General features: G+C 44.1%; 1 protein-coding gene across 1 annotated transcript in view; it reads right to left on the bottom strand.

Annotated features, from left to right (window-relative positions):
- FRMD8 (FERM domain containing 8) overlaps window positions 1-23,297 on the bottom strand; it is a 40,388-nt gene extending 17,091 nt beyond the window's left edge. The window contains exons 1-9 of the mRNA XM_044270086.1: window positions 23,188-23,297; window positions 16,676-16,757; window positions 11,342-11,509; window positions 11,153-11,254; window positions 8,799-8,857; window positions 8,110-8,276; window positions 2,534-2,746; window positions 2,320-2,443; window positions 634-774 (exon numbers count right to left, since the gene is read on the bottom strand). Coding sequence (XP_044126021.1) covers window positions 634-774; window positions 2,320-2,443; window positions 2,534-2,746; window positions 8,110-8,276; window positions 8,799-8,857; window positions 11,153-11,254; window positions 11,342-11,509; window positions 16,676-16,757 — 1,056 coding nt within the window. The 5' untranslated portion in view covers window positions 23,188-23,297. The remainder of the gene's footprint in view (window positions 1-633; window positions 775-2,319; window positions 2,444-2,533; window positions 2,747-8,109; window positions 8,277-8,798; window positions 8,858-11,152; window positions 11,255-11,341; window positions 11,510-16,675; window positions 16,758-23,187) is intronic.
- Window positions 23,298-25,816: the final 2,519 nt, after the last annotated feature.

Genomic DNA, 25,816 nt, shown 5'->3' with positions numbered 1-25,816 from the left:
TTCCTCTTCTGCTGCTCAGGGAGCCCGGTGACGTCACTGGCAGCAAATGAATCGAGGTGAATATGGATGAGAGGCGGAGTTACAGCGGCTGGCCGACATCCCGCTAAGCCCCGCCCCTTAACAACCAGCTCAGCTCCGCCCCTTGACAACCCACTCAGCCCCGCCCCTCCAGTGATGAGCTTCCGAGTGAATTGAGGTAAATATTGATGAGGGGGCGGAGTTACAGCGGCTGGCCGACATCCCGCTAAGCCCCGCCCCTTAACCAGCTCAGCTCTGCCCCTCCAGTCCGGTGAGCTGCAGAATGAATTGAGGTGAATATTGATGAGGGGGCGGAGTTACAGCGGAGCAGAGAGACAGCTGTAACGACCTGATGCTGCGCTGCCCCAGGACCCACAGGGCAGTGCAGCCGGAAGTCAGGTAAAGATAAACAGTTATATAAACAATGAGTGGGGGACCGTTGGAGCCACATAGAAGTGGCAAAAATAGCTGAAAATGTATGGAGGTCTTTACTTAGATGTACATTGTGAGTAAACGTGTTTTTTTTTTTTTAAAAACATTTGGTCCCGGACAACCCCTTTAAGATGATTATAAAGAATATCCTCATCTTAGCCCAGATAGATGGCAAGTTAATACCTGCTTAGAATATATTTTCAGCAACTTATTTACTGGTGTTCCTTCATTGTCTCCATCAAACTCAAGCCACAGAATGTGTTCTTCATCTGGATATGTGTGATCCCAGGATAGTTCTGAAAACTTTAAACTTAGAAGAACATGCTGGAAGACAGTAAAATAGAAAGATTTCAGCCGAAGGTTACGAACGTGGAGCTTTATATTACACAGTCAAGTCACAATCTTATGACCACCCGCTAATATCCAGCGCAACTGCCGCGTAGAGCATGGACAGCAGCTACACGGGTGGTTTGTCACAGGTATCTGGAGCCATGAAGACTGCAATGCTTCCAAACTGCAGCCCACCGATGTTGTGTATGGCAGCTTTCAGACGATCGTATTTGCAATGCGTATATATAGTCCGGATTTTATGTTCCGGAATCAGCTGCTAATGTTAATGAATAGAGCTATTCACATGGGCGTATAATTTCCGTCAGTATTTGAAATCCGCAGCGTGTCAGAGTTTTGTGCGGATTTGTTTCCAAATACGCACATTACAGTCTGTGCAGTGCATAAATACTGAAGGAAGGAAGGAAGAAATCCGCATATAAATCCATACTGATGTTATATCATCAGGATCCTAAGCCAGAATACTGAAGGATTCGCCTGAAAGCGGCCTATATGTAGACATCAGTGTGTAGTGCGGTCCTGCCCAGTGACTACCCTAGACCGCTCTGCAAGTGGAGGCAACCCATCCCATTTACGGTATTTTCTAGAACGAGTTGCTCGTGACCACTTTAACTCTGAAAACCCTGAAAACAGTGACATTTCTGTGCTTATTATGCCAGTAGTGGATCACTGTACATAACATCTTTATGGCTCATGCACATGAATGTATTTTTCTCCATATTTTTTTTTTTAGCCTCTATGCAAAACCAATTACTTCAACAAAGCTGCAAAAAAACGGAAATGACTCAGTGTGCATTCTGTGTCCGTATTTCCACATGGCCATTCCAAAAAAAAAAAAAAAAAAAAGAACATGTCCTATTATTGTCCGCATTACGAACAAGGATAGGACTGTTCTATTGGGGGCCGACTGAGATGTCCATGTTTTGCAGAATGCAAAACATCCAATGGTCGTGTGCCCGAGTCCTAATACTGTGACCTCACCGTGTCTTTTTTTAAATTTTATTCCTGTTCTGTGACTTTTTAGTGGTTTGATATGATCGCTTGTATTATCCAGTATTTGTGACAATAAGGTACCATAAAGGTTTTCCATTGAGGTTTAGAAACTAAAAGGCAAAAATGACTCAAATTAACAGAGAAATAAACAAAACACTTTCATGGTATTCTCCTTTCAATCTTTTTAGATGCAGACCCATTGATTCTTAGACTCCTCCATTTGGCAGCTGCTCTTCAATTGGCCACATGTGAACAGTGCTGGCTAATCCAAGAACAGGGCAGGACAAGCAGGAATTAGCACATCTGCAAAAGATTAAAAGGAGGTCACCAGACAAGGTTTTTGTTTGATCCCCGGTTAATGTGGATTTTTTTTCTTGAACCAGAGGGAAGCAACTAGGTAGTTACTGTTCCAAGGTCATTTTTATAAATTAAATCTTAGTTTTCTTCATGTTTGGGATTTTTCCAAATGATATTATATAGAAACAACCTGTTCTAATTAGAGGACACAAAATCATCAAGTACAAATACCTTTTCCTTGCGGTCTATAACAGACACGCCTTCCATATTGATGGCCACTGACACAGTTTTACGGCCACTCCTGTTGAGGAAGCCTTGAGAGGGCTTGTCCACTTCTCCTTGGAAAAAGGCACATCTGCACACAAAACAAAAACCACTTAGTTCGCCGGTAGGATTTTACTCTCCAATGCACCAAATGTTTGTTATACCTCAATACCACACATACCCATAGTAAGGAAGCTCATGACACCTCTTCAAATACTCTCTGCAGTTCATGACATCTCCGTCTTCACATGTAGCATTTTCTGTAGCTGCTTTGTATGTGTTCACCAAAGTGTCTTCAAAACTGGCTTGGCGATTCCCTCTATTCCTGAATGCATTCAGTATTCCGATCTTCTTTTTGCATATATATGGAGGAAGAAAAGACTCCAGCTTTGGCCTGTAAGAGTAGCAGAATAAAAAAAATTTTAACAAAAAAGGCGAAAAAGCGCTACATTAGCAGATCTAGCACCTTTGAACTAAACCTTAAAGGGGTTGTCCGGGTTCAGAGCTGAACCTGGACAGCCCTCCATTTTCACCCCGGCAGCCCCCTGACATGAGCATCGGAGCAGTTCATGCTCCGATGCGCTCCTTTGCCCTGCACTAAATTGCACAGGGCAAAGGCATTTTTCAGAGTTCCGGTAACGTACCGGGGCTCTCCATGGGGCTGACCGTAAAACGGCTAGGGCAGAGCTAAAGCCCGCCCCTCAGAGCCGGTGACGTCACCGAACACACCGCTGGGCAGAAGTTACCGCCCGGCAGTGTGTTATTGAAAACAAAAGAGCCCGTGCCCTGCGCGATCTAGCGCAGGGCATTGGAGCGCATCGGAGCATGAGATGCTCCGATGCTAGGCTCAGGGGGGCTGCCGGGGTGAAAATAAGGGTATGGCCGGGTTCAGCTCTGAACCCGGACAACCCCTTTAAATGCCACTTGTTGAAATGAGACAACCCCTTTATCATGTAGATAACGTTAACACAAGGCACTCACTTATGTATGGTTATTATCCATATTGCTTCCTTTGCTGGCTGGATACATTTTTCTATCACATTATACACGGCTCGATTCCATAGTTACAACCACCCTCCAATCCAGCAGCGGTGGTCGTGCTTGCACACTATAGGAAAAAGCATGACTAGACTATGTGCGGTCCCATGGTCCTAGCTATTAGAGAGGCCTGTGCTATTTTCCTATAGTGTACATGCACAGCCACCACTGATGGATTGGAGGGTGGTCGTAACCATGGAAACGATTAGCGTACAATGTGATGGAAAAAATGAATCAAGCCAGCAAAAGGAGGCAATATGGACAATCACAATAAATTTGTAAGTGCCGCGTATTAACTTTCTCTACATGAGAAATGCTATTTGCTGAAGTGAGACAACCTCTTTAACGGGGTTATCCAGGTAATGATAATGAGGACCTATATTCGGACCCTCACTGCTGCGATAACCTACCCAAGTCCCGACACCCATGCCGATTAACTGTTTTGGAGAGCCCCAGCACTCACCGAAGCACTGGTGAAAACTGCTAACTCCCAGCAGCTTACCAAGCACAGCGCCGAACATAGTAAAGTGGCTGTGCTTGGTATTGCAGCTCAGCCCCATTTACTTCAATGGGGCTGAGCTGCAAGTAGGCTGTGTCCGAGGTACGCTGACCTCACATGGCCTAGGAGGCGGCTGCGGCGCTCATAGAACTCCTGGCCTCTTCAAAGAGCCGATTGGCGGGGGTGGGGGATTTGGACCCCTGCCAATCTGATATTAATGACGTCCTGAGGATAGGTTATCAATAGAATTTTCAGGATAATCCCTTTAATTAATTTTTTTTACTGTATGCAGAGAAAATCTGTTACTAGCTGGAAACTGTACAAGAAAGCTATCTGTGTAATTGTGCCTAGTGGACGCATATGGTAACTATACAGATAAAGTAATTGACACAAAGATATTTACCAGAAAAACGCACAAATGGGAGGTTTATTCTGGTTAGAAATAAATAATTAAGGGTCCATTCACACGTCCACAAAATGGGTCCACATCCGTTCCGCAATTGTGCGGAACGGGTACAGACCCATTCATTTTCAATGGGGCCGGAATGTGCTGTCCGCATGCGGATTTCCGCATCCGTGCTTCCGTTTCTGCAAAAAAACTAGAACATGTCCTATTCTTGTCCACAATTGCGGACAAGATTAGGCATTTTCTATTTTAGTGCCAGCGATGTGCGGTCCGCAAATTACGGAATGCACATTGCCAGTGTCTGTGTTTTGCGGATCCGCAGAACACTTACGGACGTGTTAATGGACCCTAAACCACAAAAAGAGTATGGGGGTCATTTACCGTATAAAACAGAAATTTGCCTAAATTATGCTCATTTCTGGCGCAGATTTTGCGCTGCAATCTATGACTTCTCCCCGCTCACACCAGGTCTAATAAAGTGGGCGTGACATTGGCGGGCCAGCAGGCCCGTCTCATTTATAATTTTCTATGCCCGTTTTAGGAGTAGAAAATGGTCTAAATGTAAGACAGCAAGGAAGCTATCTTGTATTTAGAAGTGGCAGAGGATCCAGCGAAGTTATGTAGAGGCCGGCACCTCTTCATAACTTCGGGGGATACACTGCCAGGTATAGGGCTAATTAAGACTGGAGTCTAAAATGCATGGTAGTTATGTTGCAGAAATGTACGCAGCTGTCCCATTCATTTGGGCTTGAAGAAATCCATATACATGCCGCTGAACAGTTCAGATGAATGGAACTGATGTACCTGCTTTGTATGAATGTAACAAGCCATGGAAAAAGAAAATGTGACAAATGACATTAAAAATCTAATCTGTTCAAAAGGTGCATGCCTTTAAGTAATGTCCAAAATGCACCAGCTTTACTAAAAGTGTGAAAATGAAATCTATGCCTTAAAATCTACACCATGTTTTGGTCTGTAGAATTAATACATTGGGCTAAGGCAGGGTGCACCACCTTTTTTGATCCGATGGCCGCATTGTCACAACGCTCTATTTCAAGGGGCCGCAAATAAAAAAAAAATATATATATAATATTGATTGGCGCTCATTTGCATCAGCCCATTACACCGGCCAATGTAAAATACTGGGGAGGAATGAAGAATGATCGCTATCACGGTCATTCCTCCTTCATTTAGTTATATTGATTATCTGTAGCACATCCCTGATTAAACAGAAATGTGCGGCACGATTATACAGGCCAGTTATCACGAATGAGCGCTCCTATGAAGACTTGTTCCCAGTAATTGACCTGAATATCTCACAGTCAAATAGGGCCTTAAAAAGGGATATTCCTGTAAAAATGAATTTTTAACAAGTTCTTACAGCATGGTCCCTGAAAAAACTGAACTTGCTTGCAAAATTGCACGGGTTTCACTGAACGCATCCGGAGCCGATCCGTTAGAGGCCTAACTGCAGAGGATGGCGCTCCCTGGTTATTACCACCTCCTGCCAGTTACAGGCACCATATAATAACCAGTAAGCATTTTCCCTTACTAGTGGAGAAAGCACTTAAAACTATAAGAACCAGGCCTTAAGAGACACTTTCTTTTGCAATTTAGCACACGTGGAGGTTTAAACGGTGTTGGGACTACCAAAATAAATTTTGCAACAATATTTTCACTTGACACATAGGGTCTTATCATTTATTTTTTATTTGGGGGAGGGGGGAGGGAAAACTGTACAAAACATTTTGAAATATAATATTTATTTATTTTTCAAACTATAGCTCCTTATTCTTTAGAATATGCAAACTGACACCAAAATAAATTACTATAAATGAGTCCCCTATTGCGTGTCAGTCGTTGCTATATAATATGTATAGTTTAACGTGAATGGAGAGATAATGGCAATGGTTTTGGTTGGTGTTTTTTCTTTTATATATTTTATATCTTTTTTTAACTTCATTTTTTATATATTTCTGCTACAAATAATATCTCCCAAGAGGTCATAAAAAAAGACCTTTGGGGGATACTGAGACTTTGTTACTTTTTCTATTTTTTACTTTTAAATGTATTTTATCACTGGTTTATTACTTATTTAAATATATTTTTGCCATATAATATGTCCCCCAAGAGGTCCTAAAAAGACTGTTGGGGGACAATGAACACTACTATTTTGTGCTTTTTATTTGTATTTTATTATATATTTTTTTTTTTTCACATTTTTTTTAAATATATTTTTGCCACATAATTCCCCCCCCCCCCCCAGGGAACATAAAAAGACTGTTAGGGGGACAGTGAACACTTTTTTTTTTGCAAATTTTCTTTTTAATATAATATATATATATATATATATTATTATATGATGTGGCAAAAAATAATGTTATTTCTTTTATTTGTGTTTTATTATAGTTTTTTTTAAATAATTTTTTAAACTTCTTTTGTAATATATTGTTTCCACATAATTTGTCCCCAAGAGGTCACAGAAGGACCTTTGGGGACACAGACTTTTTTTGGGGGAACTATTTCCACGGTAACTGGGGCATCCTAAGGAGCCCCAGTTACAGTGGAAAGCAGCCTGCTGTGGGGGCTGAGCAGGGTCACCTGACCCTGCAGCTCTGCACTCTTCTGCCCCCAAGCCAGGTCCACCCTGCATAGCGCTCATCTATCTGAGGAGAAGGTGGAAGTACTGATACACTGCTTCTGCCTTCTCCTTGGCTCCTCTGCTGCAGGAGCAGTAATGCTCCATCGCGCGGCACTGCGGGCAGAAACACAGTTGATCGCACAATCAGCTGTGTTTCTGTCCAGGAGGACGGGGGCTGCGAACCTTGGCTCTGGGGGCCGCATGCAGCCCACGGGCTGTGCACCCCTGGTCTAAGGGCACGACCCGCTGACTCGCGACAGCCAATGGCTGTGCAATTTGACCGCAAACTTGTGCCCCCACTGGCTGCCGTGGGTAGGCAAGACTTGGCTTCACGCAGCCAGCCACACAATCAGGTCGTATCCTAAAAGTTTTAGACCAGGGATCAGCAACCTTTGCTATGCCAGGCTCGGCTGTTCTAACTCCCACGGAAGTAAATGAAGAATTCTGGGAGTTGTAGTTTCTGAACAGCTGGGGTGCCAGAGGTTGCCGATACCTGTTTTAGACCATGTCCACCTTTCAAACATTTGGCAATTTGTGACATTTTAAAGAAGCAAAAAATAAAAATACTGCAAATCTGTTCATAAATTCCACCCTCTGAGAGAGGTCTACAATGTAGCTTTGTTTTTTTCCCAGTGTGGATTCCCAGGGACCCTGGGGCTCCATGAGCCCAGACCAGGAGGAACGCAAAAAAAAGACCTATCACTTTACAATAGGGAAGGTAAATCGATTTGGGCTGCAAAAACATGCTTTGCAAAGCAGAAAATATATCTAAGGCTACTTTCATGTTAGAGGCAGCTTTCTCTGGCAGGTGACTATAATGGGGGTGGGCCGGAGGTCCGGCCGCAGCACGGCAAAAATGCAGAGGGGAGGCCGGAATAAGACTATGACAAAACTACGAAGGCTGCCGCTAATGTGAAAGTAGCCTAAGCCAGGTTATAGCACTGGACAAGAATGATAGAATGCTTTACCCGCCCACTACACCAAGTTTTTTTGAGGCAGGTAGAGCGTTAGTTCCCCAAGAGTGGAGACATTTTTCAGGTGTTCCTCTGTAGGAATAAGGTTGGGAATCACCAATGTAAGTACATAAGTGAACATGTTCTATCTTTAAAACACAGGAATATTATGGCGTATAAAAAACACATGATAATATAAAAGAAACATATACGACCATACCTTAGTGCAGAGGGAGTATGTTTTTCTTGGCTGTATGGCCCCATCTCCAAACAGCATGACAGACCTCCCAAGAGTTCACAGTCCTCTATATCACATGGGTACCTTCCCTCCAGAACATTGTATTTTGCCTCTTCATACAGTAGACGTAATACGCCCTCATCAGAAATCTGCACAAATTTTCAAGCCAAGATGATAAAGTCAGGCTCAAAATGTCAATTAGATTATTATTTTTTTTCTTGCAAAGTTTGCATTAAGGGATATGTTTTTTATACAATGGAACTCTATGGTGAAGGATTCCACTGTATGGCATCTGTTTTAACATATAAGATAAATGCAAGACAAAAACGTAGGCCTTAAGGGGACACAGTTCCACAGTGTCCTTTTTTAATGTTATGAAACTTTGTTGACTTTTAATAGGTTTTGCGGTTTCTATATATTGATGACCTATCCCGACTGCAGGCTATCCATAAAAAGAAACCGGAAAACCGCTTTTAACATTTATTTTACTTATGTCATAAGTTGTTTAATAAAATTCTTCAATACAAAGACTGATATAGAAGGGAAATACATTTATAATTAAATAAGGCTAATAGTTTATTTTATAACAGCATCAAAATGCTGCAAAGAAAGAGGTTTTTGTTTAGAAAACAAAACATTTTTTATTGGCATAAATAATTCTTTCAACTCACCTGAAGTTCTTTACTTTTGGGAAAGAAAATGTTTCTGCGAAACTGGAGTATAGGTTCATCTGAGATAAGAAATAACAGACTTTAAGAAAAATGCATTCCACAGTATTTAGGCCTCCTGCACACGACCGTATCCATTTTGTGGTCTGCAGATACGCATAATACCCATGTGGTTTGTTTGAGTCCCACACTTTTCTGTACGCAAGGCGAGCAAGAATAAGACATATACTATAGTTTGTGGCACGGCCGCGGACAGCACATAGATGACATTGTGTGCCATCTATATTTTTTCTGTTGTGGCCCCATAGAACCAAGTGGGTCCTTTGCAAGAAAAAGGGGATCAGATGTGAGCCAAAAATACAATTGTGTGCATCAGGCCTTACACTTTAATATTTAAAGGGAATCTGTCACCTGCTTTTACCATTTTAAGCTGGCACCATCGCTATGTTCACTAAAGTACCTTATTTCCAGCAGTCTTCTTTTTACTTTATTTCGTTTTGTAGATTTGATATAAAAGCGGCTCCAAGGTGCCTAGAGGGGCGTTTTTTTTCACTCTCCGGTGCCCAGTGACGCCCCCCTGCAGTGCCCAAGAACGCCTCCTGATGCACAAATAACCTCCCACAGCCCGGCAAACAGTTCCGCCCCCTCCCCACGTCATAGTCTACCTTCTAGCAATGCCCCGTCCTTCTTCCTGTCTGCGGCCAGAAAACTCACGCATGCGCAGTACCGCCTGCGGCCTGCGCTATCATCAACCTCCTGAGGGCAACAGCCTCAAAAGTCTCACTGGGCATGCGCCGAGCCCAGTGATGTAACCTGAGCGCTGTTGCCCTCAGGATGTTGATGATCGCGCAGGCGGTACTGCGCCTGCGCGAGTTTTCTGGCTGCCGACAGGAAGAAGGACAGGGCATTGCTAGAAGGTAGACTATGACGTGGGGAGGGGGCGGAACTGTTTGCCGGGCTGTGGGAGGTTATTTGAGCATCAGGAGGGCATCACTGGGCACCGGAGAGTGAAAAAAAAAAAAAAAACACCCCTCTGGGCACCTTGGAGCCTCATTAGCATAACATAAAAAGCGCTTTTATATCAAAACTAAAAAACAAAATAAAGTAAAAAGAAGACTCCTGGAAATAAGGTACTTTAGTGAACATAGCGATGGTACCAGCTTAAAATGGTAAAAGCAGGTGACAGATTCCCTTTAAAGCATTTGTCCAGTCAGGAACTCAAAACTGATATGCAAGTCAGTCTTAGGCCTCGTTCACACTTCAGTGTTTGGTCAGTGATTTCCATCAGTGATTTGTGAGCCAAAACCAGGTGCAACTCTAAACACAGAACAGGAGCAGATCTTTCCCTTCTACCTTATGTCTGTGGAGGCTCCACTTCTGGTTTTGGCTCACAAATCACTGATGGAAATCACTGACCGAACACTGAAGTGTGAACGAGGCCTTACAGGGAATGATTACCAGCTCTTTATTTTCCACAGTGCTTGTTCTTTGGCTGCTTTTTAGCTCCTCTCCATTAGGACAGAGCTATAATCTGGGATTACAGTTTATGTACAGTGCCTGTGGGGAGTCTGAAACACACCTCCTGTCTCATTATTGCTTTATACTGCTGCCATCTTCCTCCAGTGCATGGAGAGCTAATCTTCGCATAAAATCCAATGACGCAGAATGTGTGAAATTTATTAAAGGATAACTGTCACATTTAGACCCCAATTTAAATTTTCATATATGTAGTTACTAATAACATGATATTCCCGAATTAATAACTATTAGACTGACTTACCCCATATTTAATAAGATTCAGACCTTAGAAACCAGTCTGCATAAAACTGCAATTTCACTATTCTGTTAAGATGGCCGCCACTGCCCTCACCCTGAGGCTAATCCTGTCTGCCCTCACTACCCACAATGCAGTGAGCTCCTCACATGCACTAGCTTCTGCACCTGAACCAATCATTGCTCTCCCCACTTAAACACGCCCTCCTCCTCCTTCTACCACATACACTTTAGGAAGTGGCTGGATTGTAGAGCCTCAATTTAGCTTGGACACAAAGCTGGAGCGTGCCTGCTGCAGCCTGGGTCTCTATGAATGAAACCCAGTCTGCGGCATAGTATTTCCTAACATGTAATAGGCTCCATAGGAAATTTGCGATTTTCTCATATATTCCAATACTATTGCATTGGAATGTATGAGAATAGCAATCTAATGATTGCATGTTATAGTCCTGAGGATAGGTCATCAGAAAAAAAAAAAAAAAAACTTTGGTTTTCAATCTGTGTCATGATTATGACGAGGCAACATGAGAAACGTGAAGTCATCGTTAACATTACAAAGCCAATATTTTCAAACCATCATTTACCGTGGTGAATATCCTCCAGTGTACAGTTTGTGAAACGTGCCAGGAGATCATGCCACTGTCTGCACACTTTGTAAGGATGATGCTTTGGCTTGAGTTGTACTTCTGAAAAACGGGTACAAAAGAATATAGATGAAGCATGTGGATTCGTTTAATTCTGTAAGAGGACAATAAGGGTTTTAAGCTTTCTACCTAAAAATGGAGAAATGAGCCACAGGGCAAACACTTCCTGAGCAACATCAGGGAGATGGAGGACTTCGAGAACTTTCCTGTGTAGCTCGTGCGATGTTGAGGATGAAAGGCCATCTACTGTAAGTGGAACTGCCGCATCATTTATCAAGTAGACAATCACATCCACAGCTAAGAGAGAAAAAGATGGGAAGATTTTAGCAACATGTAATATATTATTTTGGACGATTAACACTTTGACACGCTATCTTGCTTCTTAAAGGGCATCTGTCAGCAGATTAGTACCTGTGGAACTGGCTGACCTGTTGCAAGGGCGCTTGGCAACTGATGGCATCCGTGTTGGTCCCACGTTCATATGTACCCGCATTGCTGAGAAAAATTATGCTTTAAATATATGCAAATGAGCCTCTAGGAGCAACGGGGGCGTTGTCATTACACCTAGAGACTCTGCAACTGCTTGCCCTCTGCACTTTGATTGACAGGGCCAAGCAGCGTAAATGTGATCACACCTGGTTTTATCAAAGTGAAGATGGTGCAACAGTTGCAGAGAAAACGGAGCCTCTAGGTGTAATGACAACGCCCCCATTGCTCCTAGAGGCTTATTTGCATATATTAAAACATCATATTTCTCAGTAATGCGGACACATATGAACATGGGACCAACACAGATGCCTTCAGCTGCCAAGCGCACATGTAACAGGTCAGCCAGTGTCATAGGTACAGATCTGCTGACAGATGCCCTTTAATAATGCAGATGTAATATTTACTGCCCTTTAGCAAGGAATGAGGGACATTTACTAAAGTGTTTTACGCCGCTATTTTGACATTAAAAAAAAAAAAAAAAGTCATAGATTATGACGCAAGCTATAATTGAGCAATAATTTAAGATTTTTCACTTGTCATCGCTTTTAAAAAGTGGGTGGGGCTTAGCTGAGGTACGTGGCCGGGTTATCATTTACGCCAGTAAATAATAGTTCAAACCTACGCCAGCTCATAGCGGATGTAAATTTAAAAGTCTGCCACATGGATTCCCTGGAAATGCGCCAAATTTTTTGAGGCCTGTGCCACATTCTGCGCCGGCGGACTTTATGGGGAATACGCATGTTTTTTTTTCACGGATTCCCGTGCAGAAAACAGTAGCATATTACAGTACCAGAAAAGTGTATGAGATTGCACAAATCTCATTTACAATTTGGGTGCTTTTTTCCGTGCAGAACGTGACCTGCATTGTGAATTTCAAAATCTGCAGCATGTAAATTATGATTGCAGTTTTAGCTGCGTATTTCACCCTTTTCAATGGAAGGATGTCACGAGGGTATCAAGAACCACGCCTGACTCCGTTATACCCGGGGTCAGGAAGTCGCAGCGGTTGGCTGCACGCTCTATTTAAGATAGGGCTGTTTTCCTTATGGTAGCTTTCTGGGTTTGCTTTGCAAACCCTTTTGGCTCACTCAGGGATCCGTAGCTCCTTCTCCTCAGCTGTTCCTTGTCCAGCACTCCCAAACCTCCTTATATTCCTCTCTCACACTTCTCTGGTTGCCAGAGATAGAGCTTCCTGCCTGGACATCTATTCTGACCCACTGGAGCTGTGTTGCTGCGTTCTCGGGTGGTTGTTTCAGAACGCTACCCTCCGGATCCCTGTTGGACCTTTGTGGACTGCTGTGGTCGCCCACCTGGGTGTTTGTGTTTGTTTGTATTTGTCTGTCCTCTCCCTGGTGTTTCCCTCTTAGTGCAGTGGTGCGGACTAGCGATCCCACCGGCCCGTTCACCATCTAGGGCTCATTTCAGGGAAAGCCAGGGTTTAGGCACGTGATCGCTGCACGGGTGAGGAACCCGTCTAGGGACGTCAGGGCAGTCAGGTGCCAGCCGCAAGGTGAGTTAGGGGTCACCACCTTTCCCTCTCCCTTGGGCAGGGCTTTCCCTGTTTTCCTCCCTGTGTGTGACGCCGGTCATTACAAAGGATGAGATTTTTGCGGGTATGCTGCAGAAACGCAAATAAATCCACACAGAAATTTGTGCGGATCTTATGTGCGTTTACCGACACCGGTGTGCAGGTGGCTTATATAAGATTGGTGTTTATAAGACCAATCTTAGTATGTCTCCCACAATGTATTTTTCTTCTTCCATTCACTGACAACAAAACAAGATCCTGAAAGTGTGTGGCTTCCAAAATTGTATTACATACAACAGGAATGTGGCAGTGAACGATGCTAGGCACAACCTGCTATTGTTCAGTAAATATACTATATTCAAGATATGAACCATATTTAAACGGCTTCTGTCAGCCCACTAAACCGTTTTTTTTTTTTTTGGGTTAATAATAATCCCTACACTGTGAGCTCCCTATACATAAGCTAAATATTCATTTTTGTTCAGTAGATTTTGTTAAAAAGCAATTTTTATAATATGTAAATTACCTTGCTACCAGCAAGTAGGGCGGCTACTTGCTGGTAGCAGCCGCATCCTCCTCTCATAATGACGCCCCCTCCGCTGTGTGATTGACAGGGCCAGGGAACGGGATCGTTCTCTGCTGGCCCTGTTTGAATTCAAAATATCGCGACTGCGCCGTACCTGTCTTTAATCGGCGCAGGCGCACTGAGAGGCGGCCGCTCCATCCTCAATGCGCCTGCGCCGGGTGTAGATGTGACGTCATTGGCGCAGTAGCATTGAGGATGGAGCGGCCGACAGAGCGGCCGCCTCTCAGTGCGCCTGCGCCGATTAAAGACAGGTACGGCGCAGGCGCGATATTTTGAATTCAAACAGGGCCAGCAGAGAACGATCCCGTTCCCTGGCCCTGTCACTCACACAGCGGAGGGGGCGTCATTATGAGAGGAGGATGCGGCTGCTACCAGCAAGTAGCCGCCCTACTTGCTGGTAGCAAGGTAATTTACATATTAAAAAAATTGCTTTTTAACAAAATCTACTGAAAAAAATGAATATTTAGCTTATGTATAGGGAGCTCGCAGTGTAGGGATTATTATTAACCAAAAAAAAAAAACGGTTTAGTGGGCTGACAGAAGCCCTTTAAGAATAATCAGCACTCAAGTGAGATAACAGTATACAGGGGCGCACACAGATCTCATAGGACCCCAAAGCAAAACTTAGTATGTGCCCCATGCCCCACCCATTTTCGGAGGACGCAGGCATCAGTCACTCCCAGACACTGCAGAATGCAAAATACAATGTCCCAGTTTTCTGATGAATTTACCTTTTTTCTTAATGTCAGAAAAAATTGGAATAGGTGCTTCTGAATATTGCGCTCATGTTGAACACAATATTTCTCAATGTATTTACACTAGACCACCAACATAAATACATTGATCAATCTCCCGTTTGCCTTCTATGACAAAGCTGGCTTCCTGAAGCCACCACTAGGGGGAGCTCAGTGCATAGGAATTTATACAGTTACCATGGAAGTTGTAATAAACTCTTTGCATTGAGCTCCCCCTAGTGGTGACTGTCTATGAGAGCAGTATAGAGTCACCCCTCACTCTCCAGGGGAGCCTGTAGCAATTGCATGGTACTCCATTGCCGGTATAGATAAAACACTCCTTTCTGTCCAATGGTAAATATGACACATAGCAGAATTAATGATCAAAGCTATCTACACTTCCTTTTTAGCACAAATCTAAGAACCCGAGCGTTTGAGGCTCGCTTTCAAGTTCTAGAGTGGTTTTCCACTTTAAAAATCAACTACCAAAGTTATACAATGAAGTCTCGCACAACTTCGTGAATAACTGACTTCGGCTCATCGGATCCCATACATTTTCATACTGTACGGCAGGGATGCCCAACCTGCGGCCCTCCAGCTTTTGCCAAACTACAATTCCCAGTATGCCTGTCAATCCTACAGCTATTAGGGCATGATGGGAGTTGTAGTTTTGCAACAGCTGGAGGGCTGCAGGTTGAGCATCCCTGCTGTACGGAGACGGATCTCCATAAAGAATAAATCGGAAGTTTTAAACGAAGCGACTTCAGATGAAGCGCCCAAAGCTCGCTTTGCTCAACACTAATCTGCACCATAGGTCAATTTCCGCTGAAGATTTTTTCGCAGCGTGTGGATGATGGTACTGTAAAATGCTGCAGATTTACAGCATGCCAATCCGTGATGAGAAACCAGCAGTATTTTACATGTGGACATACCATAAGGCTGCAGTAGAATTAGCACGGAACTGGAAACCCACAACATGTTTGTTTTTCTTTGTGCTGAAAATCCTGCTGGAAAAAAACCTCCCAGGCTGTGAGCTCTGTGATGTGATTGGCCAGCGCTACAGCCTAGGAGAAGGAGACGCCCAGCAGAACAAGGGCAGACTCCGCCTACTATAACCAAGTTGCCGAACATACCGGAGGACATAATGGGAGAACGGAGCGGCGCCCAGGGATAATAGTAAGTGCAGTGAGATCCCTGGGCGCCGCTGTATAATGTCACGATACTTAGTTCACAATGTTTGGACCGATGAAAGGTCCTCTTTAATTTGAAGCCCAAGCACGCCTCCTGATCCTGAAATATCCACCCACAGCCGAGGCAAACGGCACCGCCCCTCTGCTACGTCATCTTTAACCTTCCAGATACATCCCATTATTCTTCATGTCGGCCGCCAGAATGCAGGTGCAGTGCCGCTGACTGCCTGCGCGATCATAAAGCTCCTGAGGCAACAATACTCAGATTACGTCACTGGTCTCGGCACATGCCCAGTGACACTTTTGAGACTGTTGCCCTCAGGAGCTTTATGATCACGCAGACAGTCAGCGGCACTGCGCCTGCATTCCGGCGGTCGACATGAAGAATAATGGGACGTATCTGGAAGGTTAAAGATGACGTAGCGGAGGGGGCAGTGCTGTTTTTTCGGCTGTGGGAGGATATTTCTGGATCAGGAGGCGTGCTTGGGCTTCAAATTAAGGCGGGCTGGGCACTGCAGGGGGGCTACAGAGATAGGGAAAGAAAAAAAAAAAAAAAAAAAGATTATATATATATATATACACACACACACATACATCTATATATAGATATATAGATGTTCATTTGCATAACAGAAATTTTTTTTTTTTTTTTTTTTTAACAAAATGACAACACGAAATGAAGAAAGATGAATACTGCAGGAAATAAGGTAGATTGGTGAACATGGCAATGGTGGCAGCTTAAAATGACAAAACCAGGTGACAGATTCCCTTTAAGTAGCAACTGGCCTTGTCACTAGTGCTGAGCGAAGGGAGTATATAGTATTTTTATAGAAATCCCCTTTATACAGCCCCCCTAATGTCTACAGAGCGTACCCTTTCTAAAGTAATATTGTGGCTTTACAGTAATAAAAATGATTGCACAAGATATAAACATACACCGTGCTCCGGAAGAGGACACGCTGCTTCGCAACAGATATTCGTTTATCGCTGATGGAGGGGATGTTCCACTTCTATCCATCTGCACAAAGAGAGAAAAAGAATACAAAATGTGCACAGGACACTTCTGTAAAATGATATGACTGCCACATTATATTCCAATTATAGCATTTTGAGTCATAACAATAATTGCATTATTAAATCTACATACAGAACATATCTTCTAGATCTATCCCATCATACTTAAAGGGGTTGTTTCACTTCTACCATGTAGAGAAAGTTAATACAAGGCACTTACTAATGTATTGTTATTACTAGCGTTACGACCACCCTGTAATCCAGTAGCAGTGGCCGTGCTTGTACACTATAGGAAAAATGCCCTGGCTTCTCTGGTGGCCAGGAATGTGGGAGCGCGCATAGCTCGGAACTTTCTCCTATAGTGTGTAGCTGCGACCACCTTATTATAGGTTGCATGGTGGTCGTAACAATTCGAAACAAGTAGTGTATAATGCGATAGTAAAATCAACGAATCCAGCAAAGGAGGCAATATGGACGTAATCTCCGGCACCTTTACACAGGCAATTTATTGGGAATAAGTCTACATACAAACATTCATCCCCGATAATCGGGCTGACAATAGTGCAGTGTAAACCCATGCTTGTTACACTTACTTAACCCCTTAGTGACCACCCATATGTCTTTTTACGGTGGTCACTAAGAGGCCTTAGGCTGGGGCGCTGCTTTTTTTTACAGCGGCCAAGTCTAAGCACTGCACGGGTCCAGCGTGCAGTGGGGAGCAGGAGTGCCGATCCGGACTGTTTAACACTTTACATGCTGCGGGCCTCCGTTTCCCATCAGCACCCCGCAAATGTGATCGCAGGGTGCCGATGTGTATGAAGGCTGGCTGGGGTCTCGTTAGGCCCCAGACCAGCCTTTAGTAATTATCAGCAGGCTGCGCCTCTCTGGCGCACCCTGCTGGTCAATATCAGAATAGCACTGGTATTAAGATGCAATGCATTATAGGGATAATGCATTGCATTTTAAAAGGAACCTGTCACCTGGATTTTGTGTATAGAGCTGAGGACATGGGTTGCTAGATGGCCGCTAGCACATCCGCAATACCCAGTCCCCATAGCTCTGTGTGCTTTTATTGTGTAAAAAACCTGATTTGATACATATGCAAATTAACCTGAGATGTGTCCTGTCCCTGACTCGTCTCACGTACAGGACTCATCTCAGGTTTCTTTCCACAATAAAAGCACACAGAGCTATGGGGACTGGGTATTGTGGATGTGCTAGCTGCGATCTAGCAACCTATGTCCTCAGCTCTATACACAAAATCCCGGTGACAGGTTCCCTTTAAAATCATTCAGAATGCTGCCTGTTATAGTCTCCTTGTAGGACTATTAAGTGGTAAAAAATAAAATGTATTTAATAAAAAAAATACCATAAAAAAAGATGCTTTTTTCCAAAAATTGAAAAAATAATAAAAATAAAAAAAATCTCCCCCATATGTTTGGTATTGCCGCGTCCGTAACGACCCAGACTACATAAATATAACGTAGATTATCGCCTATGGTGAACACCGTAAAGAAAAAAAAAAAATGAATTGCTAATTTTTTCTTAGTTGCCACTGAAAAAAAACGTAATAACAAGCGATCAAATAGCGCCATTTACTCCAAAATGATACCAATGAAAAATACAAGTCGTCCCGCAAAAATCAAGCCCTCACACAACTCCATAGAAAGAATAAAAAAAAGTTAAAGGGGTTGTCCCATTTCATTAATTGCTGTTAATCAGTTTCCCCAAGTGTCCTTGAATAATCTTCTAAATAACTTTAATTTCCTAACTTGCACGGTTCTCCTGAAAAATGCCTTCATCTGCGCCTCTGTTGTCTACCTGTATCCCATGGATACGGCCAGCTACTTGCGGGGCTTGTATGTGCCGCGCCTGCGCACAATGTCCTACCTTCTCCCCAGCCGGCCGCTCGAGAACGCGCACGCATGGCTGTTTTACAAGCTGGGGAGGCGTGTCCTGCATGCTGGAGATAGTGCCGGGGAGAGAGACTGTCTGCCTGCTACGCTGCTGTCCTGCAGATTCTAGAGGAGGGAGGAGGGCCCTGGAAGATCACAGGGCAGAGGTTAGTGATTGATATGCTCCCCTGGGCCCTATTAGTCACGGGCCGACTCCTTCTGGGCGCCGGAGCACATGGCGTCCTCGGTTGCTATGACGCCGTGCGCTCCATCCTGCCACCGGAATACAGTGATACATCTTATAGATCATAGCAGTGTATTACTGTTTTCCGGCAGCATGAGGGAGCGCACGGCGTCATAGCAACCGAGGACGCCGTGTGCTCCGGCGCCCAGAAGGAGTCCAGGCAGCAATCCACAGATGCCCCCCCCACCCCATAAGTGCCCTCCACAGATGCCCCCCCACCCCATAAGTGCCATCCACAGATGCCCCCACCCCATAAATGCACTCCACAGATGCCCCCCCACCCCATAAATGCACTCCACAGATGCCCCCCCACCCCATAAGTGCCCTCCACAGATGCCCCCCCCACCCCATAAGTGCCCTCCACAGATGCCCCCCCACCCCATAAGTGCCCTCCACAGATGCCCCCCCACCCCATAAGTGCCCTCCACAGATGCCCCCCCCACCCCATAAGTGCCCTCCACAGATGCCCCCCCCACCCCATAAGTGCCCTCCACAGATGCCCCCCCCACCCCATAAGTGCACTCCACAGATAAACCCCCCCCCCCCATATAAGCTGGGTAATAGGTCAGTGATAATATCAGACACCGGGAAAGCTGGGTAATAAGTCTATAAGACTTATTACCCAGCTTTCCCGGTGTACAATAATATTACAGACTTATTACCCAGCTTTCCCGGTATCAGATATTATCACTGACTTATTACCCAGCTTTCCCGGTGTACAATATTATCACTGACTTATTACCCAGCTTTCCCGGTGAACAATATTATCACTGACTTATTACCCAGCTTTCCCGGAGTACAATATTATCACTGACTTATTACCCAGCTTTCCCGGTGTACAATAATATTACAGACTTATTACCCAGCTTTCCCGGTATCAGATATTATCACTGACTTATTACCCAGCTTTCCCGGTGTACAATATTATCACTGACTTATTACCCAGCTTTCCCGGTGAACAATATTATCACTGACTTATTACCCAGCTTTCCCGGAGTACAATATTATCACTGACTTATTACCCAGCTTTCCCGGTGTACAATAATATTACAGACTTATTACCCAGCTTTCCCGGTGTACAATAATATTACAGACTTATTACCCAGCTTTCCCGGTATCAGATATTATCACTGACTTATTACCCAGCTTTCCCGGTGAACACTATTATCACTGACTTATTACCCAGCTTTCCCGGTGAACACTATTAAGTCAGTGATAATAGTGTTCACCGGGAAAGCTGGGTAATAAGTCAGTGATAATATCTGATACCGGGAAAGCTGGGTAATAAGTCAGTGATAATATCTGATACCGGGAAAGCTGGGTAATAAGTCAGTGATAATATCTGATACCGGGAAAGCTGGGTAATAAGTCAGTGATAATATCTGATACCGGGAAAGCTGGGTAATAAGTCAGTGATAATATTGTACACCGGGAAAGCTGGGTAATAAGTCAGTGATAATATCAGACATCGGGAAAGCTGGGTAATAAGTCAGTGATAATATCAGACATCGGGAAAGCTGGGTAATAAGTCAGTGAATATATCTATCTATATCTAGCACAGATCATATGGCTACTAGCTAACATGCATTTGGGCTGTAGTGATTTATTGTTTTTGCTGCACAGAATGGGTTTGTAACACAGGTTTTATGTGTAAATGTGTATTAGAATGCAGGACAGCCACAAGTTACTCCATTAGTTCACTAGCATTGGTCAGTGGTCACTGAGTGATTCCCCAGCAGGGGGAGGGGCTTTACATACTCTGCAGGCTCCATGTGGATGACTCATCCACATGAACGAGCACGGACTGAGCTCTGAGGGTGAGTCATGAGGAGGCGTGGCCTTCACTCAACTGCCTGAGAAGCAGGAAGTTATCAGGACATTTACTGCTGGTAAGATTGAAACAGCAAAGTGGGACAACCCCTTTAAGGGTCTTGGGAAGCAGCAATGCAAAAACATTTTTTTTTTTTTTTTTTTTTTTAAGGGGGTTTATTGCAAAAAAGTTTAAAAAAAAAAAAAAAAAACACAACACACACCAGTATTTGGCATCACTGTAATCGTAGTGACCCAGACTGAAAAATGAACGCCACAAAATTTATAACGTAAAAACGCAGGTGCCAACCCCCTTAACGAGAAATCAAGCAACTTTTTTTAATAAACTTATTTTCAACTTTTGTTTATGAAGTTTCCATTCACTGACTGTAAGCAATCATTTACATACAGAGGCTGAAAACACGCAGGGAGTGATTTATCAGAGGCTGGCATAGCACTTCGGTCTATCATAACCAGGCATGCTGCTGGTGGCAGTCCATGTGCAGATACTGATATCTATGCCAGCCTCTTTCACACTTGCGTTGTCCGGATCCGGCGTGTACTCCACTTGCCGGAATTACACGCCGGATCCGGAAAAACGCAAGTGAACTGAAAGCATTTGAAGACTGATTCGTCTTCAAAATGTTTTCAGTGTTACTATGGCATCCAGGACGCTATTAAAGTCCTGGTTGCCATAGTAGTAGTGGGGAGCGGTATACTTACCGTCCGTGCGGCTCTTGGGGCGCTCCAGAATGACGTCAGAGCGCCCCATGCGCATGGATGACGTGCCATGCGATCACGTGATCCATGCGCTTGGGGCGCCCTGACGTCACTCTGGAGCGCCCCGGGAGCCGCACGGACGGTAAGTATACTGCTCCCCACTACACTTTACCATGGCTGCCAGGACTTTAGCGTCCGGGCAGCCATTCAGAAAAAGCTAAACGTCGGATCCGGCAATGCGCCGAAACGATGTTTAGCTTAAGGCCGGATCCGGATTAATGCCTTTCAATGGGCATTCATTCTGGATCCGGCCTTGCAGCAAGTCTTCAGGATTTTTGGCGGGAGCAAAAAGTGCAGCATGCTGTGGTATTTGCTGCGGCCAAAAAACGTTCCGTTCCGGAACTGAAGACATCCTGATGCATCCTGAACGGATTTCTCTCCATTCAGAATGCATTAGGATAAAACTGATCAGGATTCTTCCGGCATAGAGCCCCGACGACGGAACTCTATGCCGGAAGAAAAGAACGCAGGTGTGAAAGAGCCCTATGCCAGCCTCTGATGTAGATTCCAGTAATCTTTTACTGCAGAAAACTAGTATAAAAGATGATAAATGAGCCGTCGTTACTGGTCACGCCCCCTTATCAGGAAAGTGGGGAAGGCAGCAGAGAAACACCAATTGCATGAAAAATGTTGTCTAAGTGGCTTGAAAAAGTCACAAACACACAGTTTGTGACTTCTTCATGGCTGAAACTGGAGTATATTATGATAAATTAGGCTCGTAGATTTGATAAAAATTGGAGGATTTTACAAGAGAAGCTGTCAATGCAAAGTAATCTACAGGCAGCCTGTTATAGAGCAGGAGGAGCTGAGCAGATTGATATACAGTTTTGTGGGGGGGGGGGGGGGGGAATTTTGTAAAATCTGTCATTTATTCATTTACATCTCTGATTTTTCTAAGGCTACTTTCACACTCGTGTTTGGTGCGGATCCGTCATGGATCTGCACAGACGGATCCACGTCGATAATACAACAGTCTGCATCCGTTCAGAACGGATCCGTTTATATTATCTTTAACATAGCCAAGATGGATCCCTTTTCTATTGTGCCAGTGAAAACAGATCCGTCCCCACTGACTTACATGACAAGCGGAGAGACGGATCCGTTCTTGCAATGCATTTGTGAGGCGCCTCCGGATGCGTCTCACAAATGCTTTCAGTCAGCGGCAGATCAGCGGATCCGGCGGGCAGTTCCAACAACGGAACTGCCCATGGGCCACACTGCCGCAAGTGTGAAATAGGCTTAAGCTCAGCTGTACATGGGCGGGTGACAGCTATCTCTGTATACACAGACACACTGAATACTATCAATCACTGACAATAGCTGAATGCACCACCTTGAGCTCAGAAAGAGCAGATATTATATATATTACACATTTTATTGAATCTTTCCCCACACACTTATTTATCAGTCTGCTCAGCTCCTCCTGCTCTATAACACGCTGCCTGCAGATTACCAAAACTGAGCCAAAAAGACACCATTGACTATAATGGGGTCTGTTGGGTTTCCATTTGGGATCTGGCTTCTGTAGCTCAGGCAGAACTTTTCTCGCAGCTGTTCTTGCGCCTCCACCACAAGTGAACAAGCAACACTTGCCCCTCCTATCCAAGAAAAACTCCAGGCCGGCCGATCACTATTTTGGATGAAATGTCGCAAATCACACCAGTAGAGTGAATGACTGACTAGAAAGAAACCACGGCAGCGCTCACCTTAATGAAGACTCCGTATTAAATCTCGTTCGCTTGCTCCCCTCTTCTGTCTAACCAGGAAGCTGACATCACCAAACCTTCACAGCCGACCAGCCAATGGCAGCGTGAAGCCTGCGTTCCACGTCTCGCTGTGTTTGCAGTATTGTGAGGCGTCCACCAATGGCTAAGCACGTCCCCGCCCCCTTCCGGTTGGTGCCAAGCAGGGCTGTTGTGGAAGGCGCCTCCCGTTCAAAGTTCCAGCTGCCAGTCTCAGTGCGGAGTGATGTCACTGCGCGGACGGGACAGACCAGTGCGCAGGCGCATTGCCTGCTTCCCGCCTAATCCGTGTGGAAAGTATCCAGGATACAGAGACTGGAGAGGAAAATAACATGTGCCAAGCGACGGGGTCACCCATAGTTTATAGCTATTAATTAAAGGGCATTTCGATACACTGGGGTAGAGTACAATGTTATGTTGCTATGGTATTGAAAGACTATACAAGATAACTAGTACATGTGACCGTACACTGAAAGATGCCTATAGAGCGCTATGCCATACTTTACCTTCAGTTTTTTTTAAGTAGGGTGCCATGAGGTTGTTTCTTGTGGCACTTACCAATGCATGCTGCATTATGGAGGTAATCGCCCATAGAAGGCACTCATGTGTTCTTCCCTCATGGAAGGCAATATATGGCGACAGGGAGTGCCTACAGCTCCATTATACAGAGTTTGAGGTACAGACCGTGTTACAGGGGTCCTCTCACTTCAGCAAATGACATTTATTATGTAGAGAAAGTTAATACAAGTCACTAATGTATTGTAATTGTCCATATTTCCTCCTTTGCTGGCTTTATTCATTTTTCCATCACGTTATACACTGCTCGTTTCCATGGTTACGTCCACCCTGTAATCCAGCATCAGTGGCCTTGCTTGCACAGTGAAGGAAAAAGAGACGCTCTATGGTTCCAGCCAACAGAGAGGCCGCCGCTTTTTTTCTGTAGTGTGCAAGCACGACCACCACTGCTGGATTTGCAGGGTGGTCATAACCATCAAAACGATAAGTATATAATGTGATAAAGGAAGCAATATGGAGACAACCCTGTTAACCCTTTAACAGCCGCAATATACCTTTATACAATGGCCATTAACAGGATTGCCAACCTACATTTATTTTTTCTGTACAATTTATATAAAAAAATAAAAATCATGGACAGGCAACATTTTTTACGGACAGATCGGAAAACTATAAAGATTATATGTGTAAAGATCAGCAGGTGCGAGCCAATTCTCCCCCGTGACCAACCTCCTCAGAGGGGGATGAGTAAGTGTACCCCTCGTTCTTCACAATACCTCTCATGGTGAGGATAGACTTTCCCGTGGCGTACACAAGGCTCTACCTCTGAGGAGGAAGTGGGGTGGGGGTGGACCACAAGGAAACGAGAACCTGGGTGTAGACCCACTGGAATGGCCCCAAGATGGTACGGGACACCCAGAGGGTACAGAGGCTTATCAGATGGAGGCAAGGTCTGGGTGCAGAGTCCGAGGTCAGGGCAGACGACAACATGACGAAGTCCATAAACGAGGTCAGGGCAGGCAGCAAGATAGCAAAATCCGTAAGACAAAATACAAGGGCAGGCGGCAGTAAGGCAAGGTCCGTTAAACAAGATGCAGGGTCCGGTACACAGTAATGGCAGAAATCACAGTATCACCTTCGCTCACTGGAACATAGACAAGGCTAGGAACCAAAGTTACTCAGTTTTATGGGTTTTAGAATATGAAGATGCAAAATGCCAATGTTTTTTTTTTAAATAAAAAAAGTGTCTTTATGATGCAAAATTAGTAAAACATAAAAAAGTATACATTTGGTACTGTACTAATAGGCTCAACCCACAGAATAAAGTTTTCATGCTATTTATCCCACACAGTGAACCCCATAAAGAATGAAGAAAACACAGATAGAATTACTATTATTTTGGCCACCTTGCCTCACAAAATATGAATTCAAAAGTGATTAAAAAGCCATATGTACCCCAAAATTGCACCAGTAAAAACTACCACTATCCTGTAAATACAAGCCGTCATAAAGCTGCCTTGAAGGGAAAATTGAAATGTTGAATAAAAGAAAATGCGGGGGGCACTCGAATATCTGGTTATAAATGGACTCTCACCAATGTGTAACGGTATATAAAATAATTTTGTTATTTCTAAAATAATACAATATCTAAATGTCTAGTGGATGTAAAACCTTATTCACAACATTATTACCCAAACCTCATAGATGATATAGCATAAATCTTTTGCCCCTATATAGCGCGATAATAGCAATAATAATTTAAATCATATAAAAAGAATGTAGGGTTTACTTTGTAGACCCTATTGTATGAGAGGCATAAATTCATTAAAGTCCACAGGTGTTCACAGTTCAAAATTGGCATCCAATTGTACCATTAAAGGGAGTCTGTCACCTCCATATGGCCATATACAGTGCTTACATTGTCCTATAGCACACCTATACATGAATGTAATGGTACCTTTGTCTTTTTCTTTACACTTCTAAAAGCTGAAAAAATGAACTTTGATTTATATGCAAATGAGCACTCGCAAGTGCCCAGGGGCAGCGTTCACTGTGTTGGAGCCCAGGCTGCTCTGCC

The sequence above is a fragment of the Bufo gargarizans genome, chromosome 10 (assembly GCF_014858855.1).
Source record: "Bufo gargarizans isolate SCDJY-AF-19 chromosome 10, ASM1485885v1, whole genome shotgun sequence".
Taxonomy (NCBI): Eukaryota; Metazoa; Chordata; class Amphibia; order Anura; family Bufonidae; genus Bufo; species Bufo gargarizans.
The sequence above is the reverse complement of the archived record's forward strand: the minus strand, read 5'-3'. Positions and strand labels throughout refer to the sequence as shown.